At 44.6% G+C, this 19,687-nt stretch overlaps 1 protein-coding gene across 1 annotated transcript in view; it reads left to right on the top strand.

The window, feature by feature from the left end:
* Positions 1–17,167, top strand: part of LOC144120829 (uncharacterized) — a 28,675-nt gene extending 11,508 nt beyond the window's left edge. The window contains exons 6-10 of the mRNA XM_077653582.1: positions 205–399; positions 6,972–7,228; positions 9,991–10,281; positions 11,522–11,845; positions 14,345–17,167. Of these exons, the coding sequence (XP_077509708.1) occupies positions 205–399; positions 6,972–7,228; positions 9,991–10,281; positions 11,522–11,845; positions 14,345–14,481 (1,204 nt within the window). The 3' untranslated portion in view covers positions 14,482–17,167. The remainder of the gene's footprint in view (positions 1–204; positions 400–6,971; positions 7,229–9,990; positions 10,282–11,521; positions 11,846–14,344) is intronic.
* The last annotated feature ends 2,520 nt before the right edge of the window (positions 17,168–19,687 follow it).

Raw genomic sequence — 19,687 nt, 5'->3', positions numbered from 1 at the left:
TGAAGATGGAAAACTAAAAGGATCTGTAGTGTTTACTATCCTGTGCCCTTAGTTCTTAGAGGACATGGTGATATTTTGAAATGTGTTCAGCCTACTTTGATTGCAGAAATTTTCACATAGCAACTGAAAGCCACATTTGCTCCTTTAGCTGTTAACCATCACTTAAAACTTTTTTCTTTCTTTCTCTTTTTTCTTTTTTTGTAGGCTTGGGCTTACAGCTTTGTTACTGTGCTTCCTCTGGCTGCAATTGGTGGCATTGCACCATTTTGAAGTCGGGAAGTGGCTGAACACGTTCTACATGTCATGGTCCCAGCTCGTCCTTGCTTGCGCCACGCTCATCTTGGCTGTTGCTCACACTTTCACTCTCGTCAAGATCCAGCTGCGTGGTGGCGCTCTTAGGTGAGTGGAGTGCACTGTTGCTGCATTTGTTTGCTGGGCGTGGAGAAGTCTTTGTTTCATGTATTGCTGTAAGCCACGAAGAATACTTTTGCATTAGCTTGGAAAACCACCCTGAATGACTGTGCCAACACGTTGGCAATCTTTTATTTCTCGGATTTTGCGTTTGCTTATATGTGTTGAAAGAAAGACTATTTTTCAAATAAATGGTTAAAATGCGTGTTTTGCTTAGTAATGCAACCAGCTGGTTTTGATTTTTTTTATTTCTCATGCAATACTTTGAGAGCCAGTACTCCTGAAGACTTTAATGTGTCAGCAGTATGCAGTTACTAACATCTGAAGCCAAGTAACCACAACATCTTACCTATTTACACAATTGTGAAGCAACCTATTTTTAAAATTTTGAACATCTGAAGTTGGGAGGTCGACTTACAATCAAAACCAAAGCATGCACTATCAATAAAGCCAAGACAGACAAGATATCAGGGATGCTACAGCGTAGTTACAGTTGTATGTTCGCTCTACAGCTCTGCCCCGTAGCATTTGGCTATTCTGCGCGCTTATTTGGAATTTTTTTATGCCTTTTACTTTGCGCTCTTGGGAGTCTATTGTTGGTGGAAGGGCTGCTGTCCTAATCGCGTCGGCACCACCAATCGGAATGGCAGCGCTTCCGACGAGTGTCAGTACCTAACGGAAAAGCTGACACCACTCATGCATAGTTTCTTTTTAACTCTGTTAGGCACATTTGACTTGACTGCTGGCCGCGTTTTGCCAATTTTTACTGTCGTTCTCCATCAATCGTCCTGAGGGCTGCGGGTCCGGTAAGCGATTGGCACTTGTTCACTGTTACATTCAAGAGGGATGTCGTACTTTGCAGCAAAGAAACGAATAGCTGTGCGCCAGGCTGCAAGTTCGGAGTCTCGGGCTGCAGCGAGGCAAAAGTTTCAGCTGTTCCACGCGATGTCGAAATGCGATTGTTTGTGAATTGTTGGATCTTGCTCGACGAGGACATGCTGTACGACCTCAGCAGCGATGACAACAGCAACACTGTAGCACAGGTTAAAGAAAAAGGAATGCGGTCACTGACCAAGTCATGAAGTTCAAGACGTCTTGGAACCTTGTACGGGTTCCGTGATCACTGAGCGGAACAAGAAATCGTTCCTACTTATATACGCAGCACGTGGCGTAAAGAGCATGCGTAGAGGGGTGGCATGGTTTTTTGCACCCGGTTCACGGTAGCTGGTGTCGATTGGATGATTAGAGATTCTATCAGCCGCCGAGATGACACGTGCCTTTCCCTCACGATGACAGTGGTGTGGTCGCAGTCAATCATATGAGCATGCTCTTGCACATGCTGGGCAATGCCGTTCGTCGTGTGATTACTATTTCTTACGTCAAGTTTGTGTTCGTTAAGCCTTCTGGGGAATTTTCCTGTTTTGCCAATGTAAACCTCGGGGCAATCTGGTAGATGACACCTCGAAATGCTTCAATCGGCAGTTTGTCTTTTACGTTCACGAGCTGGTTACGGAGCTTGCTGGTCGGAATGTGGGCTATGCGCATGTCATATTTTGAAAAGACACTCGATAGTGCCTCACTGATTCCCTACACGTAAGGAATGGCAGCACGTGCCTGGAATGTCTTGATGCTCTGTGTTTCCGGCTTTAATATCCACTTCTGAATGTTGCAGGCAAAGCAACTAGGGTAGCCGTTATTCGTCAGCTCTCGGTGAATCGTCCTCAGCTCGTTTTTTATCAAATTTTCATCTGAGCAGATGCGTACGGCACGCATTATTAAGGACGATACCACCGACGTCTTGTGTCCAGCCGGATGACAAGACATAAAATTGAGGTAGCGACCTATATGCGTAGGCTTCCTATAGACTGAGAAGGTGAGGGCGCCCTCATCCCTGCGAACCAGTATATCCAAGAATGGCAAAGAGCCATCTTTCTCAAGTTCAAGGGTGAACTGTATATCTGTATTCTGGGCATTTAGGCTGTCCAGGAAGCGTGAGACGTCTTGTTTCTTCAAAATGCAGAAGCAGTTGTCTACGTAGCGGTAGAAGACTTTTGGTGCAGGATTGAAGGTGGCTGGTACCTTTTCTTCTAGGGCTTCCATTACTAAATTGGCTGTAGCAACTGATATTGACGCCCTCATTGCCGTGCCTTGTGTCTGCTGATAGAAACTGCCGCCGTAGGAAAAATAAGTGTCGCCAAGGCAAAATCTCAGCAGCTCGCAAAGTTCGGGAACGTCGAAGGGTGTCAGTGACCGCACTCCTTTTTCTTTAATCCAATGCCTGATCAGACGAATTTTCGTCGGACCATTGATTATGTAGCATAAGTGTGGACAAGTAGGCCAGTGGCTTAATAACTTTGTCACACGGACACCTTCTATCCTAATTGAACTCAATCTGCATCAAGGTTTTTGAGCGCGATTGAAGCATCCAGCGCCACACGGCTGTTTTCAATGCTCATTGAGAAGTTGCGCTCATGTGTAAGGTGATGCCAGATGTTCTGTCGACATCCGTAACATGCTGATGTGTGCCAGTTCTGTGCAGTCAAGGCCAGTGGTCTCGATATGACAGTTGCGATTCATCAAACTTTCTTTTCTTCTCCAATGTACTTTTGTTAGCTGTGCGAGAAGACGCAGCAGAAGTAATCGCAGCGTCAACCGGCAGCAACGATAAAGCATGGTGTTAAGATTAAGGGGAGATGCAGGTCTTGACATGATAAAAAAAATGCGAAAATTTTGATTTTGCAAAAATAGCATATTCGAGATCTATACACTCTAATACCCCTGTCACACGGGCATTTCGAAGGCCCTCGAACCGATAGTCTGTCGACTCAAAGGCGAACAAGTGCTACTACATGGCAGTTTCAAAGGCCATCGACACAATAGTCTATCGGGTCAACGGAGCAGCGCGGAACTCTATTGAGATTTCGAGGGCCGCCGAGCGGCGCCAAGCGCGCTTTCGTACACGATACATTCACGGTACAAAAGCGTGAACAAACATTATTTGCCTAAACTCTAATGCCAGCAGTCTGTACAATACTTTTAAAATTGTATCAGACTGGTTTTAAGTGCATGAAGTGTATTAATTTTGCATTGCGTCTTCGCATTGCTTGCGTACTTAACGTTGACAACATGGCGACGCCCTGCCCACCCGCTTCACAGCGGTAACAGCTTTGTCGCTAATCTCTCAAAGCAATATCGTGTTCTAAACTGTTGTATTCGCCTTCGATTTGCCCATTCTTACTCTCGCATAAAGTTTCAAAAGACAAATACCGTAAAAACCGGAACATAGGTCGAACTTTTTTTCAGAAAACCATGGTGAAAAGTTGACCCCCGTCTTATATACCGGTCATTGGCGGAAAAAATACGGAAGTCTTGCAACAATGGGTGGCTGAAGTCAGCAGCCTCCATCACCATCGCCATCAGCAGCAGTGCCGCCATTTTGCGTTTCAGTAGATGCAAAGTGGAAGGTAACGGCAATTTACCGTCGCCTTCAAGAAAAACACGATTGAGTACGAGTAAGCTCACGGGAACCTGGCGGCACAGCGCGAATTTGGAGTATCCGAAAAGAGCATTCAGTACTGGCGGAGGCAGAAGCTGCGTATTACAACTTGCAGCAACCAGAAAAAAACATCATTTCGTGGGCAGACCGTAGTGTATCGAGAATAGGAAGGAAACGTTGCGCTGCGAGCAAGATCGCTGCCTGTGACTGCCGAATGCATCGGCGTGAAAGCGGCAGAGATCGCGCGTGCCTCTAGACTCACGAGGGCGCAATTCAAAGGCTCGCCATTCTGGTTGCGGCGATTCATGAAGAGGAGGGCTTTGCTCTACAGCGCCGTACTTGCCTGTGCCAGAAACAAACATGCGGGCCGATTGGTGCGCGATATTGTTAAAAAATTTGCCGGGTGTACATACAAGCAGCATTTAAATGAAATTAAATACTGTCACCATTGTGCAACCTCTCGAGTCGCATTTGTTTCAAAGTAAGGATGTCTTTCGGTACTTTTCCCATTGAAAAAGATCTTTTTCATTTTTAGAATAGGTTAGTTAGGGGATCGACCTATATTCCGGTCCGACCTATAGTCCGGTTTTTACGGTAGCTTTTGTTTTTCAGATATCAAGGCGATTTCCCAGGTGTTAAGACTGACGAAGCAGCTCTCAGACGCAGTTGGACTGGCTTGGTTTTGACTCGTCTTGTATTAGAGTGGCTACAGCAGTGTCTGCATCTGTCAGTTGATGGCGCTAGGAGCAAAGTGCGGCGTCTGTCGCGTACGTGCAACTAAAAGGGTTTTGAACGACATGTGTGTATGCGTGTATTTCAGCATTTAGTTTACATTTATCAAATATTTTTGTTATTTGTGCAAAATCTAAAGTAGCGATTGTGGCGCCACAGAAGCTTGGCGTAAGACACGAGAACCATTTCAATGGCCATTGAGATTTGCCGTGTAGCAGCGACACAACTCCTTCGAGTTCGATGGCGATTGAGGATTTCGAAGCACCTCGACTCAGTGGCCATTGAAACTGGCCCTGTGACAGGTGTATAAAGTACCTGCCTAAAAGGTTCAATGCCTAATTCGACCTCAAATTACTAAAAAAATTACATACTTCACCCCTACGAAGAGTGGAAACGGCAATTTCGGAGCGAAATGCAGCATAATTTTGCGTCCCTCGCTTCCCGCAACCACGTCCCCGATGGCCATCACCTTGGTTTTGTTTCAAAATTGGGCCCCTTCCCCCAAGTCCTGGTATTACTCACTGCTGTGAAATATTTTTGAAACGTCCGCATTCCGCTGTTTTTCAGACCTCTGCTACGACCTCTGAATGGCTGGCATGCACACTTCAAATGTGATTTTCTCAGCTTTGTGTTTTTCAGCATTTTTATTATGTTTTTATGGTGCAATTTCAATTAATCTTTAACGTTTAATTCAGAAAGAACTAAACTGTGGAGCTATGCTTCTTTTTTTTTTGGCTTAGTCAGAAATTACAAATCTTGCGAACCATGATGTCACCTAACTACAGTAGAATCTTGGTTATGCAAACCCGGCTGATACAAATTTCGCGATGATACGAATTCGTAAAATTCCCCTGCCGAAGTGCATTGTGCACAACATGCGGAATTCCGGATGTTCCGAACTCTCTCCCGCACCACATCTGATGATACCAACGCGCTAGCCGCGACCGCACCCTCGAGCACTAAGCGCTGCACTCACATCGGCGAAATGGTGATCTAATCATGTGGTACGCACTGCGAGCAGTGAGCGGCGGTGCGTGGTCCTCGCATCGCCGAGATGGCGATTGCTAATAGTGCAGTACGTACCGCACTGCTCGCGGTGCGGTTTCAGTATATCTCACTTTCAATATATGCAGTACTATATGCAGTTTCAGTATATCTCAATTAGTTCCATAACATAGGAACTAATCAAGATATACTGAAACTAATTATATTTTTGAAAACAGGAAGCAGAAACACATATGCACGCCCAATTTCATCACAATATATTTTATAATAAAAATTTTCATTTCAATGCCTGTCTCCCAGATGTGCATTTGTACAGCAGACATGGTGCACTAAAAACGGTCTGTCATGCGTTTTAATCAATTTATACATTAACATCTGTGCTTTTCATTTATTAACTCACTTTTATTTCTATAGCTCAGTGAGTGTGAGAGTGTCAACGCCCACTTTCAGTTGTGCTTGAAACCTCAAATATGCTTGGGGAATCTTGATTAAACCAACCAGGATTGTGCTCGTTTGTGCTTGAATGTTCTCGTGTGACAACCCCTGATCTGCATTGAATTTGATGAGCATTAACTCAGTGAGGATCGAAAGTGCCCGTGTGACAGGGGTATAATACATTTCCGCTATGGAATTTACCCTCGGGCACGTTTTTCTCTCTTTTTTTTTCTCCCTGACATGTGATGCGAGGGGTCGAATTACATTCGAGGGGACTTCGGCCCTACTTCAGGAGCCCCCATGCAAAATTTCGCAAGCGGGCTTTCTTGCATGTCAAAGTTCACCAAAATGAGATGGCAGAGCTCACGCCAGAAGAGTAGTGAAAGTGACAGCATGAATGGCACATGAATGGCATGGCCGCGGGAGTTATGTAATGCATTGTGAAAGGGTCAAACAAGAAACTGTGCATTCTCGCATTGCAGTTTGTTCGGAGCAGGTGGTTGTCCATCTTGTCATCATGTGATATGTAGGAAGCCAGACTTGGAGGATTTCATATGAGGTCCAAGCCTAGCAGCGCTCAAATGTCTACACAAGAAGAAAGTGAATAGGACGCATTTGTGCTGTTTGCCAAACACTTTGAACTCGTTCTTTGGATAATTTGCTCAGATGTTGTATTTCTCCTTTATAAGATTTATGATAGCCTGCACCGTATTCGACCGCTGGTGGATATTCGGTAATTCTTGATTATCAATTACTTTAATTGAATATGAACCAAATACAAACATATTTTTCAAAATATTCACACACCCCCCGAGTATAACCCTTGCAGAAACGGTCATTGTGACATGCCCACGAATTTCAACTGGATGGCACTTGTATTGGTTTTCCTCAGGAAGCTGGTTGGTCCGAGTGGAAGCAGCCTGTCGTCGAGCCCCTGTGCATCTAGTGGTGCGAGCCTCAGTTCAGCCGAATACCTGGCCAACTGGGAGGAGGGCTCTCAGTACATTGGCCAGAGTGACTTTGGTGACAAGCGAAGCACATTCAGCCGGCGGACGAAGTCCTCCCTTAGCTCAACACCTCTGGCAGACCTGTCTGACAAAATTAGTGACGTGCACATATCGCCCGAGAGCGAACGGTCCTGGACTACAAGTGAGTTGGGGCACTTTTAGAGAATGTATTGATAGCGGGGCGGCTGGAATGACATTGTGAGAAGTCTATAGCATTGCACATCATGCTTGAACAAATAGAACAAATAGTGCATGGATGTGCACTTTGACAACATTGCTTTTGTCTCCATCCCAGATCCTCACCTCTCATGCTTTTTTTTCTTTTTGCTCGCATTGGGAACCTTGCTGACCACCACGTATGAATGTGTCTTCATCAGGCATGTAAATAATAAAGAAGAAACTGTCATTCTTATCTTGAAAGCCACACAAGCTTCTGCAATGCAGAAAACTACTTCCATCAATCCTCGGTTGCTGCCTTACAATTTGTGGTGCTGTCCTAAGAAGAAAAAACTACACAGCTAACGGTGCTGTTAATTTAATTTGCATATTCCTTTCGCGCTTAGTACCTTAGTATCCTTTCTCCTTATTAACTGTTGCCAGCCAGCTTTCCTAAGCGGTGCGTCATGAAATATTTTGCATATTAGTTCAACCAGTTCGGCACATTACTGTTGAACGAGCAATTGTGGGTTCATCAGGCATCGGCCGATCGTAATCGCAAATTGAAACACAACCCCGATTTTACAGCTGTGTGAGTACTGTGCTACAACGTGTAATTCAAAGCACCATGATTGCATCTGCGGGCAGCCTGTTGTGGCAAAGATGTGATATTTTGTGAACATTATAGAGAAGGGTAGCTTTGATTCTTGTGGTAACCTGGTTTAGATTTACAGTGTCATTTAACCGCAGCACATGTCACAAAAGGTTAAGCTGTTATGTTGCGAGTGATATACTGCTGGTAATGAGACACACATGTACTGAAATCAGGGTGCATGCTGAGCAACTGTACATCAACATAATAGAGTTGTCGAGAACGGTACCTCTTTTGACAGCACTTACCGTATTCACTCGTGCAGTGAACCCACATTTTTTTTAGAAAAGTTGACATCAATTTGGGGAAGGGTTCATTACATGAGGGAAAAAGGTTTCGACGGGTTTTTTTTTCTTTTTTTCTGAGAGTCGAAATCTTGTATTCTACCTCTGCCTCACGCACCTCCGCCCGTCCGTCCGTCCATTTGTGATCAACAACAACACATAGTCAGCTGCATTCATGTCACCTGGTGTTTAGCATCGTTTGCTTCGAAAGGTGTTTGCTGTATCACGGCGCGATCGGGCTATTTTTTTATAGTCAGCAGCGTTAACCATTCTTGGTGAGATAAAGCAAACATGCTGAACACTGGCTCTGAATGTCAGGTGCGCATTTTTTATGCAAGGTTAAAGAAGCATGCGGGGCGGTTGCGAGTGTGTAAAGCAAATGTTTAAGTGTTGTGGTAATAGGTTAGGCATTTTCGCTTCCAATTTTGAGCTCTCCAAATCACCTGGGGAGCCTCAAGGTGCTGCTTCCTTCATAGCATTTCAGTGCAGAGGATGTTTTATAGCGTTCTGGTCTAAACTGCTGCACTGCTCTCCAATGCTCGAGTGCTCGCTGGCTTTCTAAGCATACACTGGCACAGCTGACCGTGCAGCAGTGCGTCGAGCAATCCACCGCCGCTGGTGCCCCTGTCAAGGGCGCACAACGTCTTGGTACTCTGCCAAGTGTGCGGAGTGCCCACCTCCACAGGAGCACCTGTCAAAAGATAAATACACCATAACGTTATTGGTGCTGCGCACAATCTTGGTGCGCTGCCAAGGTCTGCGCTGCAGATGTCTGGTGCAAAACTGAGGAACGCGCTAGGAAAGCTAACGCTTTAAAAAAAGAAAAGTAAATTATCACCGACAAAATTAGGGGGGGGGGGGTGGTCATTACATAAGTAAGTACGGTATGTAAATCTCCTGCTTAATCAGTCCTACCGGTCAAAGGAAAAACAGTATGCACAAATCGTACAGAAGCAAAGGCAGACATATGCACCACTGAAGTGTCAGCACTGCCTTTGTGTGTCTGCTTCTGTCCCATTTGTGTCTGCTTTTTCTTTTTATGATGAATCATTACGATCTTGCCCAGCTACTCATTCTTGTGCAGTGCACCACCAGTTGCTTGCTAGGCTGAATTACAGCAAAGGTAGAAATTAGATGATCGTACCGTGAAAAAAAGAAACTATAAAAAGAGCGCAAGAATCATTGCCGTACTCAGAGGCAAAGGAGTTGGACATGCAATAGCCTGATTGCAATGCATTTTTTAGTGGCTTCAAATAGTGTGTTTCCATGTGTTTCCTCTAAATAAGCTTTTTTAGGACATTTTGACCGTAACAGTGCGAAGGGTGGCAATTTGCACAGCACATACAGACACATGGCACTGACTGTTCTAAAATATTATTCATCGTGTCCCACTACCTCCAGACCTCCCCTCTTAGCAATTTTAGGACGTGTCTCCTTCCTTTGGCATCCCATTTTGCGGGCATTTTATTGCGAAAGCATTATATGGCTCATCGGCAGCAAAACCCAGTGACGTCACCACGGTCTCGCATGGTGTCAACAGCAGTCCATAAGACAAAGTGGCATCCGGAAACCCGGTGACGTCATCAGCAAAGAAAAATTAAATTTCTTGTGAAGGTGCAGGAAATTGAACTAAGGACCTTCAGATTGCAAGGTGAGCACGCAACCCATAGGCCACAAAACCGTGCTGCTGCTCGGCGAATAAAGGTGAACTTATGTATGCGTTTCCATACGACTGTGTGCTAATGAGTAGATATGTAAAAACCCCAAGTAAGCCCATGTCTCTGTTTTTCTTCTTTCTTGTTACCTATACAGGCACATGGTCCAAGCCAACAAGCCTGCAAGGGGCATCTGAAGGAGGTGGGATACTCAGTGGCACCAATGCCTGTGGCATGCCGGGTGGAAAGCCATCGTCACTGCTGTGGCCTGCGAGACTGCGCCTGCAGCAGGGCTCATCGTGGATGGCAGGTGGCATGTGGGCCCTGGGTGGTACACGCACTCCATCGAACACACAAATCCTTTGGGGTGTCAGGCAGCGATTTGGACTGCTTACTCCACCGCCTTCAGATGCTGGCTCTGCCAAGCATAGCTCCAACAGCTCCAATGGTGAGTATTGTGTTGAGCACTGCAGGAAACTAGAATGACTGTGTGTATATATACACCGCCATCTTGCTCTGCAAAGTATCCAACTTGCGAGGGAAAGCCACCACTCTTGGCACAGCGGTTAGAGCCAATGATTACTCGTTTGGCTTATTTTTGGCTGTCGAACTCTGTCTGTTTTGTGAAAAAGTGCTGTAGCAATACCAATACTTATCTCAAGTTATCAATAAAGTGCTAATCGCTCAGATGTGTGGCGCCATCTGTTGTGAATGCCACAATTCTCTAATTCTTTCTTTTCAACGATAAGGCAAAACTTGTTACATAAAATTGTGCGTTCTAGGCACAAAAATAGCTTTTCAATTAAAATATGCACTTGGCCAAAAGAGAAAGCATGCAAAGCGTGAGGACAGCAAGCAAAGCAATGGACTTTTGGCAGCACTCATATGCAGAACGATGCGGATGTGTCAGCTCCTCAGCATGCATGGATGCTTTGGAGCCACGTGAACATGTCCAACCGTTGGGGCCACGAATGATGTGTGGAAAATGCGGAACCCTGGCTCTTGTCTGAATTTACGCTGGGCTGAAAATGAGTGCCATGGAGCAATTAAATGCTTGCAGTAGGGTGGTCGGCTTCTTCAAGTTTGCAAATATGTTGCTCCTGATCCATTGCATGCAAGTCTAGGAGTGCTAAGTGTAAGCATAACAACCTCATCTGTTGACTTGTCGTTTGCACGAGAGACTGGGTTTTCCAAGCATTGTGCGCATTTAGCACACAGTTATGCTATTTTCAACTTTCAGTCTGGCCAAGAAAGGCTCAGGAAGCAATTCTAATCTTTTTTAGAATCTAAAGAAAAGGCTGCTCTACAGATACAGACAGAAATTTACAGGATGCAGGTTCAGAGGGAAAAAAAAACTTATTTCCGAAACTTATTTCTGCTTTGCCTCACTACCCAATCAGCTGGTGTTTATTTCAGCACATGGGACATGCATAAGAAAAAAATTATATTCATCCAGTATGCCAACCACTTTATCAAATATCCAGAGGCATGAGAGGACATACATGAAATTGAAAATGAAAATTTTCATTTTCATATATGTCCTCTCATGCCTCTGAATGTTTGATAAAGTGGTTGGCATACTGGATGAATATAAACTTTTTTTCGTAAACCTGCAGGTCATACAGCTAATGTATGCATTACCGAAAGCCTCATTGCTGTTGTTTGTTTGCTTTTTTTCTTGAATACAGCTGGCCAGACGCAGCAAAAAGACTGGGTGTTCTTTAAGGAGAGGGATGCCTTCTTCTCCTCGTCACCTGATGGCCGATTCATTTCCGATATGCGGACACCAGCTTCTGCAGCTAGTCCATTGAGTGGTCACAGGCTGTTTAATGGGCAGCGATCCTCAGCGAGCGCACCCAGGATGAACGGGACATCAACACTCAGGCAGTGCACCAGCAGAGGAGCCATGTCTAGTCCTGTTCACAACACTCAGAGTGGCGGCTACGCAAAGTCTTCCGTCAGCCAAACGTCACTGGCAACGGGGATATCCGTGGCCAGCAGGCCAGCAGCAGGTAGGCGATCCCAAAGGAAGCATCTTGCTTTCGTTTCTTCCATCTCTGTTCTTGCTGTTTTACAGCGACAGCTGTATATGGGGCAAAAGGTGTCAGCATCGTTGTTGTAGTATGTCATCAGTGCAAAATCCCACATGCAGCGGCTGGGCAGTGAGTACGGTATCAGAGTGATGATGCATCATAAGGGCCATGAATATGGTTTGAGAAGTGGGCATTCTCGAGAATGTGCCACCTGATGTCATGTGACTGAGGTTTGGATGGGAGCAGGTGCAGATGGGATGGGTTGCTACGCAGTGCCCATACTCTAAGCATCCCTGGATGTGCTCGTCAATTGGCTCAAGCACTGGGAGCGATTGTGGTGGTGGTGGAGTAAATGTACAGGCAGAATTAGCCGTCTAGTGGCCTGTGTGCAATGGTTCCGCCTGAGACATTGATTAAAGTGATTGCATCTCTACCACTGTTCCGTAAGGCCAGTGTCCTTTAAGAACTGCAAGAGTGACCGTGACACTGATCGCTGCTCAGTTCAGGAGCCCTCAGGGTACGCAATGAGAGAGACTGGGGCGCTGCAAAGCGTTGATAGACCAGCCGGTAAGGTACACACATGTGTTGCTACCTTGTTGCTCTCGATTTGGCGACTCTATTTCCTTCAATCAATGGGGCCTCTGACACTGCAAATGTGGCTACAGCTATCAGAAGTCACAGAGGTGCATGCAGCGGTTCTGGAATAGTTCCTTGTAGCCTCAAAGCAACTTGGATGCTACTGCAGTTATGTAGCAGCTGTGCTCAAGGGTAGCGACTAAAATAATTATTCTTCTTGGTAATGAGCAAAAATATATTTCCAGACACACTTATCAAGACAACAGTGATTTTATGAGGACATGTAATTTAGTTTTTGAAGGTGCTGCGCACTTAGTTTTCAGAAGTTTTTTATTCAACTGTGTCAACATGGGAATGGACACGTGCTAATCTGAATGCACGGGCTATGCGCCTCGTGGCTTGCGCATTCAGAGTAGCACATGTCCATTTCCATGATAAGCAGCGTGGACTTCGCAAACGGCCCCCATAGATGCACATGTCTGTATGTGCTGGTTGATTGTTCAACTGTCGATTCATGGCTGTCTCAAGTTGCGATTTTGTGGTACAGTAAAAGCTCGTTAATTCGAATTTCATGGGGATGCTGACACAGTTCAAATTAATGAAAGTGAACAGAATATGTGGGTGGCCCACTCCAAACATAAGACAGGTCCTTTGTGGCTTCAGCGTTCCTCCTAGAAGCAATGAAACAAGCATGTTGTAACATGTTCTTGCACGGAGCAGCAAATACGGGAGAGGACACTGCAACCGGGCAAGATTTGCACCGCACCGCTCTGCACGACTGAAGATCGTTCGTTCAGTGTGATAGTTTAGAGGCCTTGTGCAACAAAGTGGCAGTGCTTCACATTGTACTCTTAAGGGTAGCCTGAGCGTCATCCAAGTTTTCTACCTCAGTTTATGTCAAAGTCAAGCCACGTTCAAATTTCTCATTACTGGAGTACTGTAATCGTTATCAATTTTTTGTGAGGAAGTCTTACACATTAGGTGCATCTAAAATGCTAAGAAGAAATCTAGTTGCGTGGGGCTGATCAGGAGGACACATGGAGGGCCACCAGTCACTGAGACTGTGGAGATCACGTGGGAATCCTAGTTTGCAATGCGAAGAGGAAAATTTATGCATTTGCTTGCTTGCTCACTTGTTGCCATAGTGCTCGCTTGAGTGCACGAGAGCAGTGGCAGAGGCATGGCAAAATTGGCGGAAAAAATAGCACTCGCTACAGTTCCGTGTATTTAAGTATGGAAAGATTGTAGTGTTTTAGTGAGAAATACAAAGTTTTCAAAGAACATACTTATCATGACTGCATACTCTAGGCTTGTGTATAGGGCATTCATTCACAGCAGGAAATGTCAGCTGAAGGAGAACAAACAGATTTGAGTGCCCTGTGTAATGATCTGATATTGACAGGGAAGGCTTAATAATAATAATTGGTTTTTGGAGAAAGGAAATGTTGCAGTATCTGTCTCATATATCGTTGGACACCTGAACTGCACCGTAAGGGAAGGGATAAAAAAAAAGGCTTAAAAACTAAAAATAAAAGGATAAGCACATGTGCAGCATTGAAATTCACAGACCTTGCTGCTGTTGTCTTTCCTTTAGCACACATAAACACATAGTGATTAAGAGTGTATTGACATCTTTTCAGGCATTTCTGTAATAGAGCATTTTGTAGCACAGTTTTTTTAGATTGTAAATGGGCTGAAGGGAAAAATAGAAAGAAATTCAAATAACCAGAATAGCTACTGCATTTTGTAGCAAGGATGCAGCACCAACTTGCAACTGCTGTGTTTTGGAGGGAGGCCATATTTTCTGAAGCACTTATTAATTGTTTAATCTGCCATTGCCTTCAACGAGTTTAGATGTAATCAATTTCACCTGTTTTTTTTTTCTCTTTTTTTTTTCACCAGCCTCCAGTGAGCACTTTCTCAAGCGGCCGTTCCCGCACCTCAGCTGGTTACTGCTGGGGTTAAGCATGGTGCTGAATGTCTCTCTCTTTGCCTACTACTTTGTTTTCTCGTCACGTGTGACTGTCATGGGTCAATGAGGAACCCCCCCCCCCCCCCCCCCCCATGTGTGTTCTTTTCAGCATGCTTTTATGGGCCTGCTTTTTCAATGCTGCTCCATTAAGACTTGCCATCTTGTGAACAGCATCTTGTCCGTCAGCCCTTATTGACGAGGGTTGTGTGCACTGCTGTTTCAGAGTTGCTGGCTGTATGATGAAAGCATTGACTTGCGCATTGATGCAAGAGGTTCATTTTTTATTTAGTTGTTAATGGAACCAGCAGCAGCACTGCAGAACTGTTGGCATCAGGGTTTTTTCATGCTCTTTATTTTCCATTTTCTTCCTCTCTTTTAAATTTCAATTTAGAACAAGACACATGCCATGTGATGTATTGCTGTCGCCCCTGAAGGTGCATGTGTTTTTGCATGCTTGTACATGTCTCTGACTTGAGAGGTTGACGTTGTATTTCTGACAGTCAAGCCTTCATTGTATTTATTTAATCTGTCAGCGCTTAACCTGCCTTACTTACTTGTGACAAACTTTGCTGTGTATGTATGTGCTTTATGGCCATACACAGCAGAGAGGTTGTATTTCTATTCTTTTAATGTGACAGCATTAGGGACCTCCTTGCGCCAAAGTCATTGTGGTGCGTTTTCTGTAATCTCACCTCCCCGGCGGCTCTAGCGGCACGCTCGGCACTTGACACGAAAAAGCCCCGGCTCATGCGTTCAAGATGTCGCTGCGTGAAACTGGCTGGCATGGGAAGAATGAGCGATATTTGCATGCTGTGCCTTGATTGGTTCTCATGCCACGATGGCACGATTTCCACGTGCATCATATAGTTCTCACGTCGCACCAGCTTGGTTCTGGTCCTGCTTTCGAAGCGTTCGGACATGTGTAATGTCAACTCCTCTTTTTCCCACCTTGTCTGGCAAGGGCAAAGACCTTGCAGCGACAGCCCTGTGAGCTACAGCAACACCAAGAAACTAGAACTGAATGCTGTCGCATATTTGTCGCGCCTTGTTGAATGACTGGCTGTCGGTTTTTTACTTCTGTCTTTACTATAATGCCTCATCAAAAGCAGCGTTGAGAAGATGGCGTCAGCTGTGTAATATAACTAAGCATTCGAGCACCTTGCCCTGAGGCAGTTTTTCTGGCAACCATTTCACCTTTAATACAAGTACCATTGTGCAGTTATATACATTTCAGGGCTAACACAAGTGTTGTTTTAATCTGTTGACTGGTTTCCGATTATGGTGGTTTTATAACTGACATTGCTAGATGGTGGTGTTGCTGAATGAATTTGGAGTGATGCTACCCTTTTTGGTCATGCTTTCTGTACTGTAAAGAGAGCATGCTGCATCTGGTGTTAGTTGGTTAAATGAAATGAGGGGATCCTTCCCAACTGTGCATCTGGTGCGCATGTTGTTCATGCCTTCGATACTGTAAAGAAAGTGCACCGAATCTCGTGTTCGTCAAGGAAATGTAATGAGTGAATTCTTTATTATGCATTTGGAGTGCACGGTATGAAATCGACGCAGAGTCAACTTCAATCCTCTTTTGACTGACCTTGGATAATGTTGTTACCTAGCTTTTGAACTGCCGCACGTAATATGCAGAAAGTACAGCTTTTTTCAAGTTTTCTACAGCTCTTGAACTGCCAAATATAGTGTACATACATTGCAGTGTGTTGTAACTTATCGGTTTATTATGACATTGCTAGTACTGAATATTCATACAAGTGTAACTAATAAAAAATACTACTTACAAATGGACGTTAATTCAAGCTGAGATTGGTTTCCTCCCTTTGTATTTGCAACCGTACGTAGTATGAAACTTAACCGCATTTTTTTTATCAGTGGCCATTCTGTCTTGCAAACATTTTATTTTTTTACTGTCTTTACATTGTGCAACAAAGACTGCCAAAGCACATATAATTCCTTTTCTCTTTATTTTTCTACTTATACTGCAAGGCATATTTTGACTGACTAAATGGTTGTGTATGCGTACGAGAGAAAACATGACATTTTTTAAGCACAATTCCAATATAAGGGATTACGTTGTACTGCCATGTCAACACAGACCAAATGACATCCCTGGCAATTTTAAGCCAAAAATGGAGGCCTAGAGCCAAGTCTTCGAGCTTGCTTCACGTGTGAAGCTAGCCCATTTTATATGCCTATAAGGCTATGTCAAGAGAGGTTTCATGTTACAGTTTTCAGTGGCAGTGCAGGTCTATAGTGTGGATGGACAAAGGGCAAGCGGCGTGCCAAAGTTCTTGCAAAGGGTGGGATGCTCCTGTGAAAAAAAAGTGTATTTTATGCAGAGTGAAGTTTTATGCAGCGGGATTGTTGATGTAGGTTGGCGTGTTGTGTGACGAGTGTATAGTTTTCTAAATCTATTTATCAGTTGTGTGTATAGCTTTTTGTTACAGCATTGTACCAGCATACTGAAAGTTCACCATGTCAGGGCAATGCATTACAATGGTGGTTATGCCGTAGCAGAAATGGTGTTCTTCTTTGTCGCACACTGCTGTCTTCTAATTTTATTGTATATTTATGTTCTCATGCATTTTTCTTCTCTCACTGCTTTAAAAGACCACATTTTCTTTATGATGCATTGTAACTTGCCCGTCTTCAGATAAACAAAGAGTACACAGACATGAAACAAGCCTTTTTTTTTATTATTGCCTTCAATAAATATATATCTGTCACCAAGTGAATCACACAAGTGTGAACATGATCTTCTTTCGGTACAGTGCAATTTGGGCTGAAGTTAGAAGAGCCACGTATGAAATTCTGCAGGCTTTTCAAGAATGGCAAACAAATTCGCTGGAAATACCTGTGTGAAATTGTTGAAAGTATTGTTGACCATTGGACTAGCGTGTTTTGTGAAGAACAATGGCTGAACGAGATAGCGCTGAAATTTGTTTCCTTCATCTGGCGGATTGGTCAGCTAGTGTTAGATTTTTCCAAACGGCATGGTGGAATTAAGTAACCGCAGTTTAGAGAATGTACAGTACTCACGGATTGAAATAGGACATTCGGAGCGCGTGGCCGTCGTTTCATGGAGCGCCGCCCGTAGACGCTCATGGAACCAAGGTGGTGCATTGTGGTATGGCGCGAGAGGGAGAACATCTACAAAGCAGAATTGTTCCTTCCAGTAGCCAATGAGCCGGCCTGTGGTTTACCACATGCCTGCGTGGCACTGCAAGGCTAGCGCTCCGAATGTCCTATTTCAATCCGTGAGTACTGTACATGTATATAGGTAAACCACAACAGCTGACTTCAGGTATAAAAAAAAAGGCATTATGTTAGAGAACTTGAAAACATGGAAAGCTTGCAACGTGATGCGTTCATGTTTGTGTGGTAGGGAAATTGTGAGCACACTGAGACTTCCGACTTTGGCAAGTTTGAGGTCTGGTTGAATCCCCCCTTGCTCTGATTTTTTGCCGAAGTACGTATTATGTCACCTGAGAGATTGCTACAGCTTGGAAGGATTGTAAAGGCTTGATTTGCCCCGCACAGACATCAACTAGACTAGCATCATAAAGCCTGTATGGTTAACTGGTCAAGCTATACTTTTTGAGGTCAGGTTTGGTACTTGGCAACGACAGACATGTCTTGAGACGACTCTACATGAACCGGCCGGGGAAGTAGCGATCGCAGTCTAGTTTTAAATTAAGGAGTGTAGATGCAAGACTTTGTGCCTGCAGGTTCTGCAGCAAGCACTTTGCATACATACAGAAACAACTCAACCTGCCAGACCTGGTAATATTAACAGTACGAGATCAGTTTTGTATGCACAGTGGTGTGGCGTTCTGTGTTGTGCAAACAGCAGAGCAGCCTGGTGTCAAGAAGTTCATTGGCTAAAGTGCACCATGTCACCAAACCATTAGTGGCGTTGGGTGCAGATCCATGCTCTGGGAATCAAAAGCAAAACTTTTGAGTGGAAGGTTATATATAAAAAAAAAAACTATTCGGACGCTAATTCACGAAGGGCTCCATTAAAATGCAAACAACCGAGCCTGTTTCTGGTTAACTCAGCGCAGCCTGGCAAGATCATGCAAAGGTCAACATTCAATTCTCACATACACTCATTGCTGCTCTGCGTAACCTGTTCCTGTCCATGGCCAGGTTGTGAAGAATGCACCCAAGCCACATTTGCAGGGTTGTGCGAATAGTGTGTATTTTTTTACGTTAGAGTTTAGAGCAGTACTTGCCCTGTGTTGTCGCCTGCCTCCGTCCCGTGTCTGTTGCGGTTTTTAGTCATTATGTCTCATCAATTGGACTAAAACTTTACCCTCCTTAGTTAGGGATGCATTCTGAGCCACACAGTGTGCCTAGAGGCAAAACCTCATGGACGCTAAACTTCTACAAAGGCTGTACCTCCTGCGGGATGCGGCGCATACTTAGCTAAAGCCCCGAATCCATGGGCACTTCCAAGGTGTGCGCATGGCAGCATACACCAATCGCAGGACATGCGCTCCCTTGATTTCAACGGTACGAGTCTGACTTAACTGCAGCTGCTGCGGCCGCCCTCCTCCATGTGAAATTCACTAACAGAGCATGATGGCGCAATACAAGAGGGGGCTATCACAAGGCACGTCAGATCGGTGCCCGTTCCCAACGCCTGACATGAGGTGGTGCTAGCCATACAAGCTCGTGGCACCTGTGCCTCACAGGAATTCATGGAGTCGCTGCTTAAAAGTAACAGCTGTGCAACAATGCAGTCTCAGTTAAGATCAGCGTTCGAAGGTCCCACAAATAGGTAGACTCCCCTTATTTTAGACAGCTATTTTCGCAAAAAGGTCAACATAACTTCAATGCACTCTGCTTTTTTCCATGCAACAGCCTTGAGTGTCGGAACAGTTCATGATTTTGAGAATGCGTATTGTGCCCTTTAACGTTTTCTGTGTACAAGAACTATCTGAAATATTCACCTTGAAATTATTGAAAGAAAGTTCCTGTTTGCTTTCGGCCAAAAAAAAAAAACTGCTAGTGCCACAAGTTTACACGCTTGCCCTGCACACATTTTAGTGAATCATGACAGTACATACAAGGCTAAAAAAAAAGTATGTTGTTTCTTTGTCGACTGCAAAATTTTAATTTTCACTCACAATCTGGCCATAGAGAAGCCAGGGACATGTACCAAAAAAATTTAAGGTAGCCATGGCAAATACGTCGTCATGAGGCAGTCCCTTCAGTACCATAACAACCCATTTCTAATTGCATTTTCTGTGCAGCAC

Source organism: Amblyomma americanum, chromosome 2, assembly GCF_052857255.1.
Source record: "Amblyomma americanum isolate KBUSLIRL-KWMA chromosome 2, ASM5285725v1, whole genome shotgun sequence".
NCBI lineage: Eukaryota > Metazoa > Arthropoda > Arachnida > Ixodida > Ixodidae > Amblyomma > Amblyomma americanum.
This window is presented reverse-complemented; position numbering and strand designations above follow the sequence as displayed.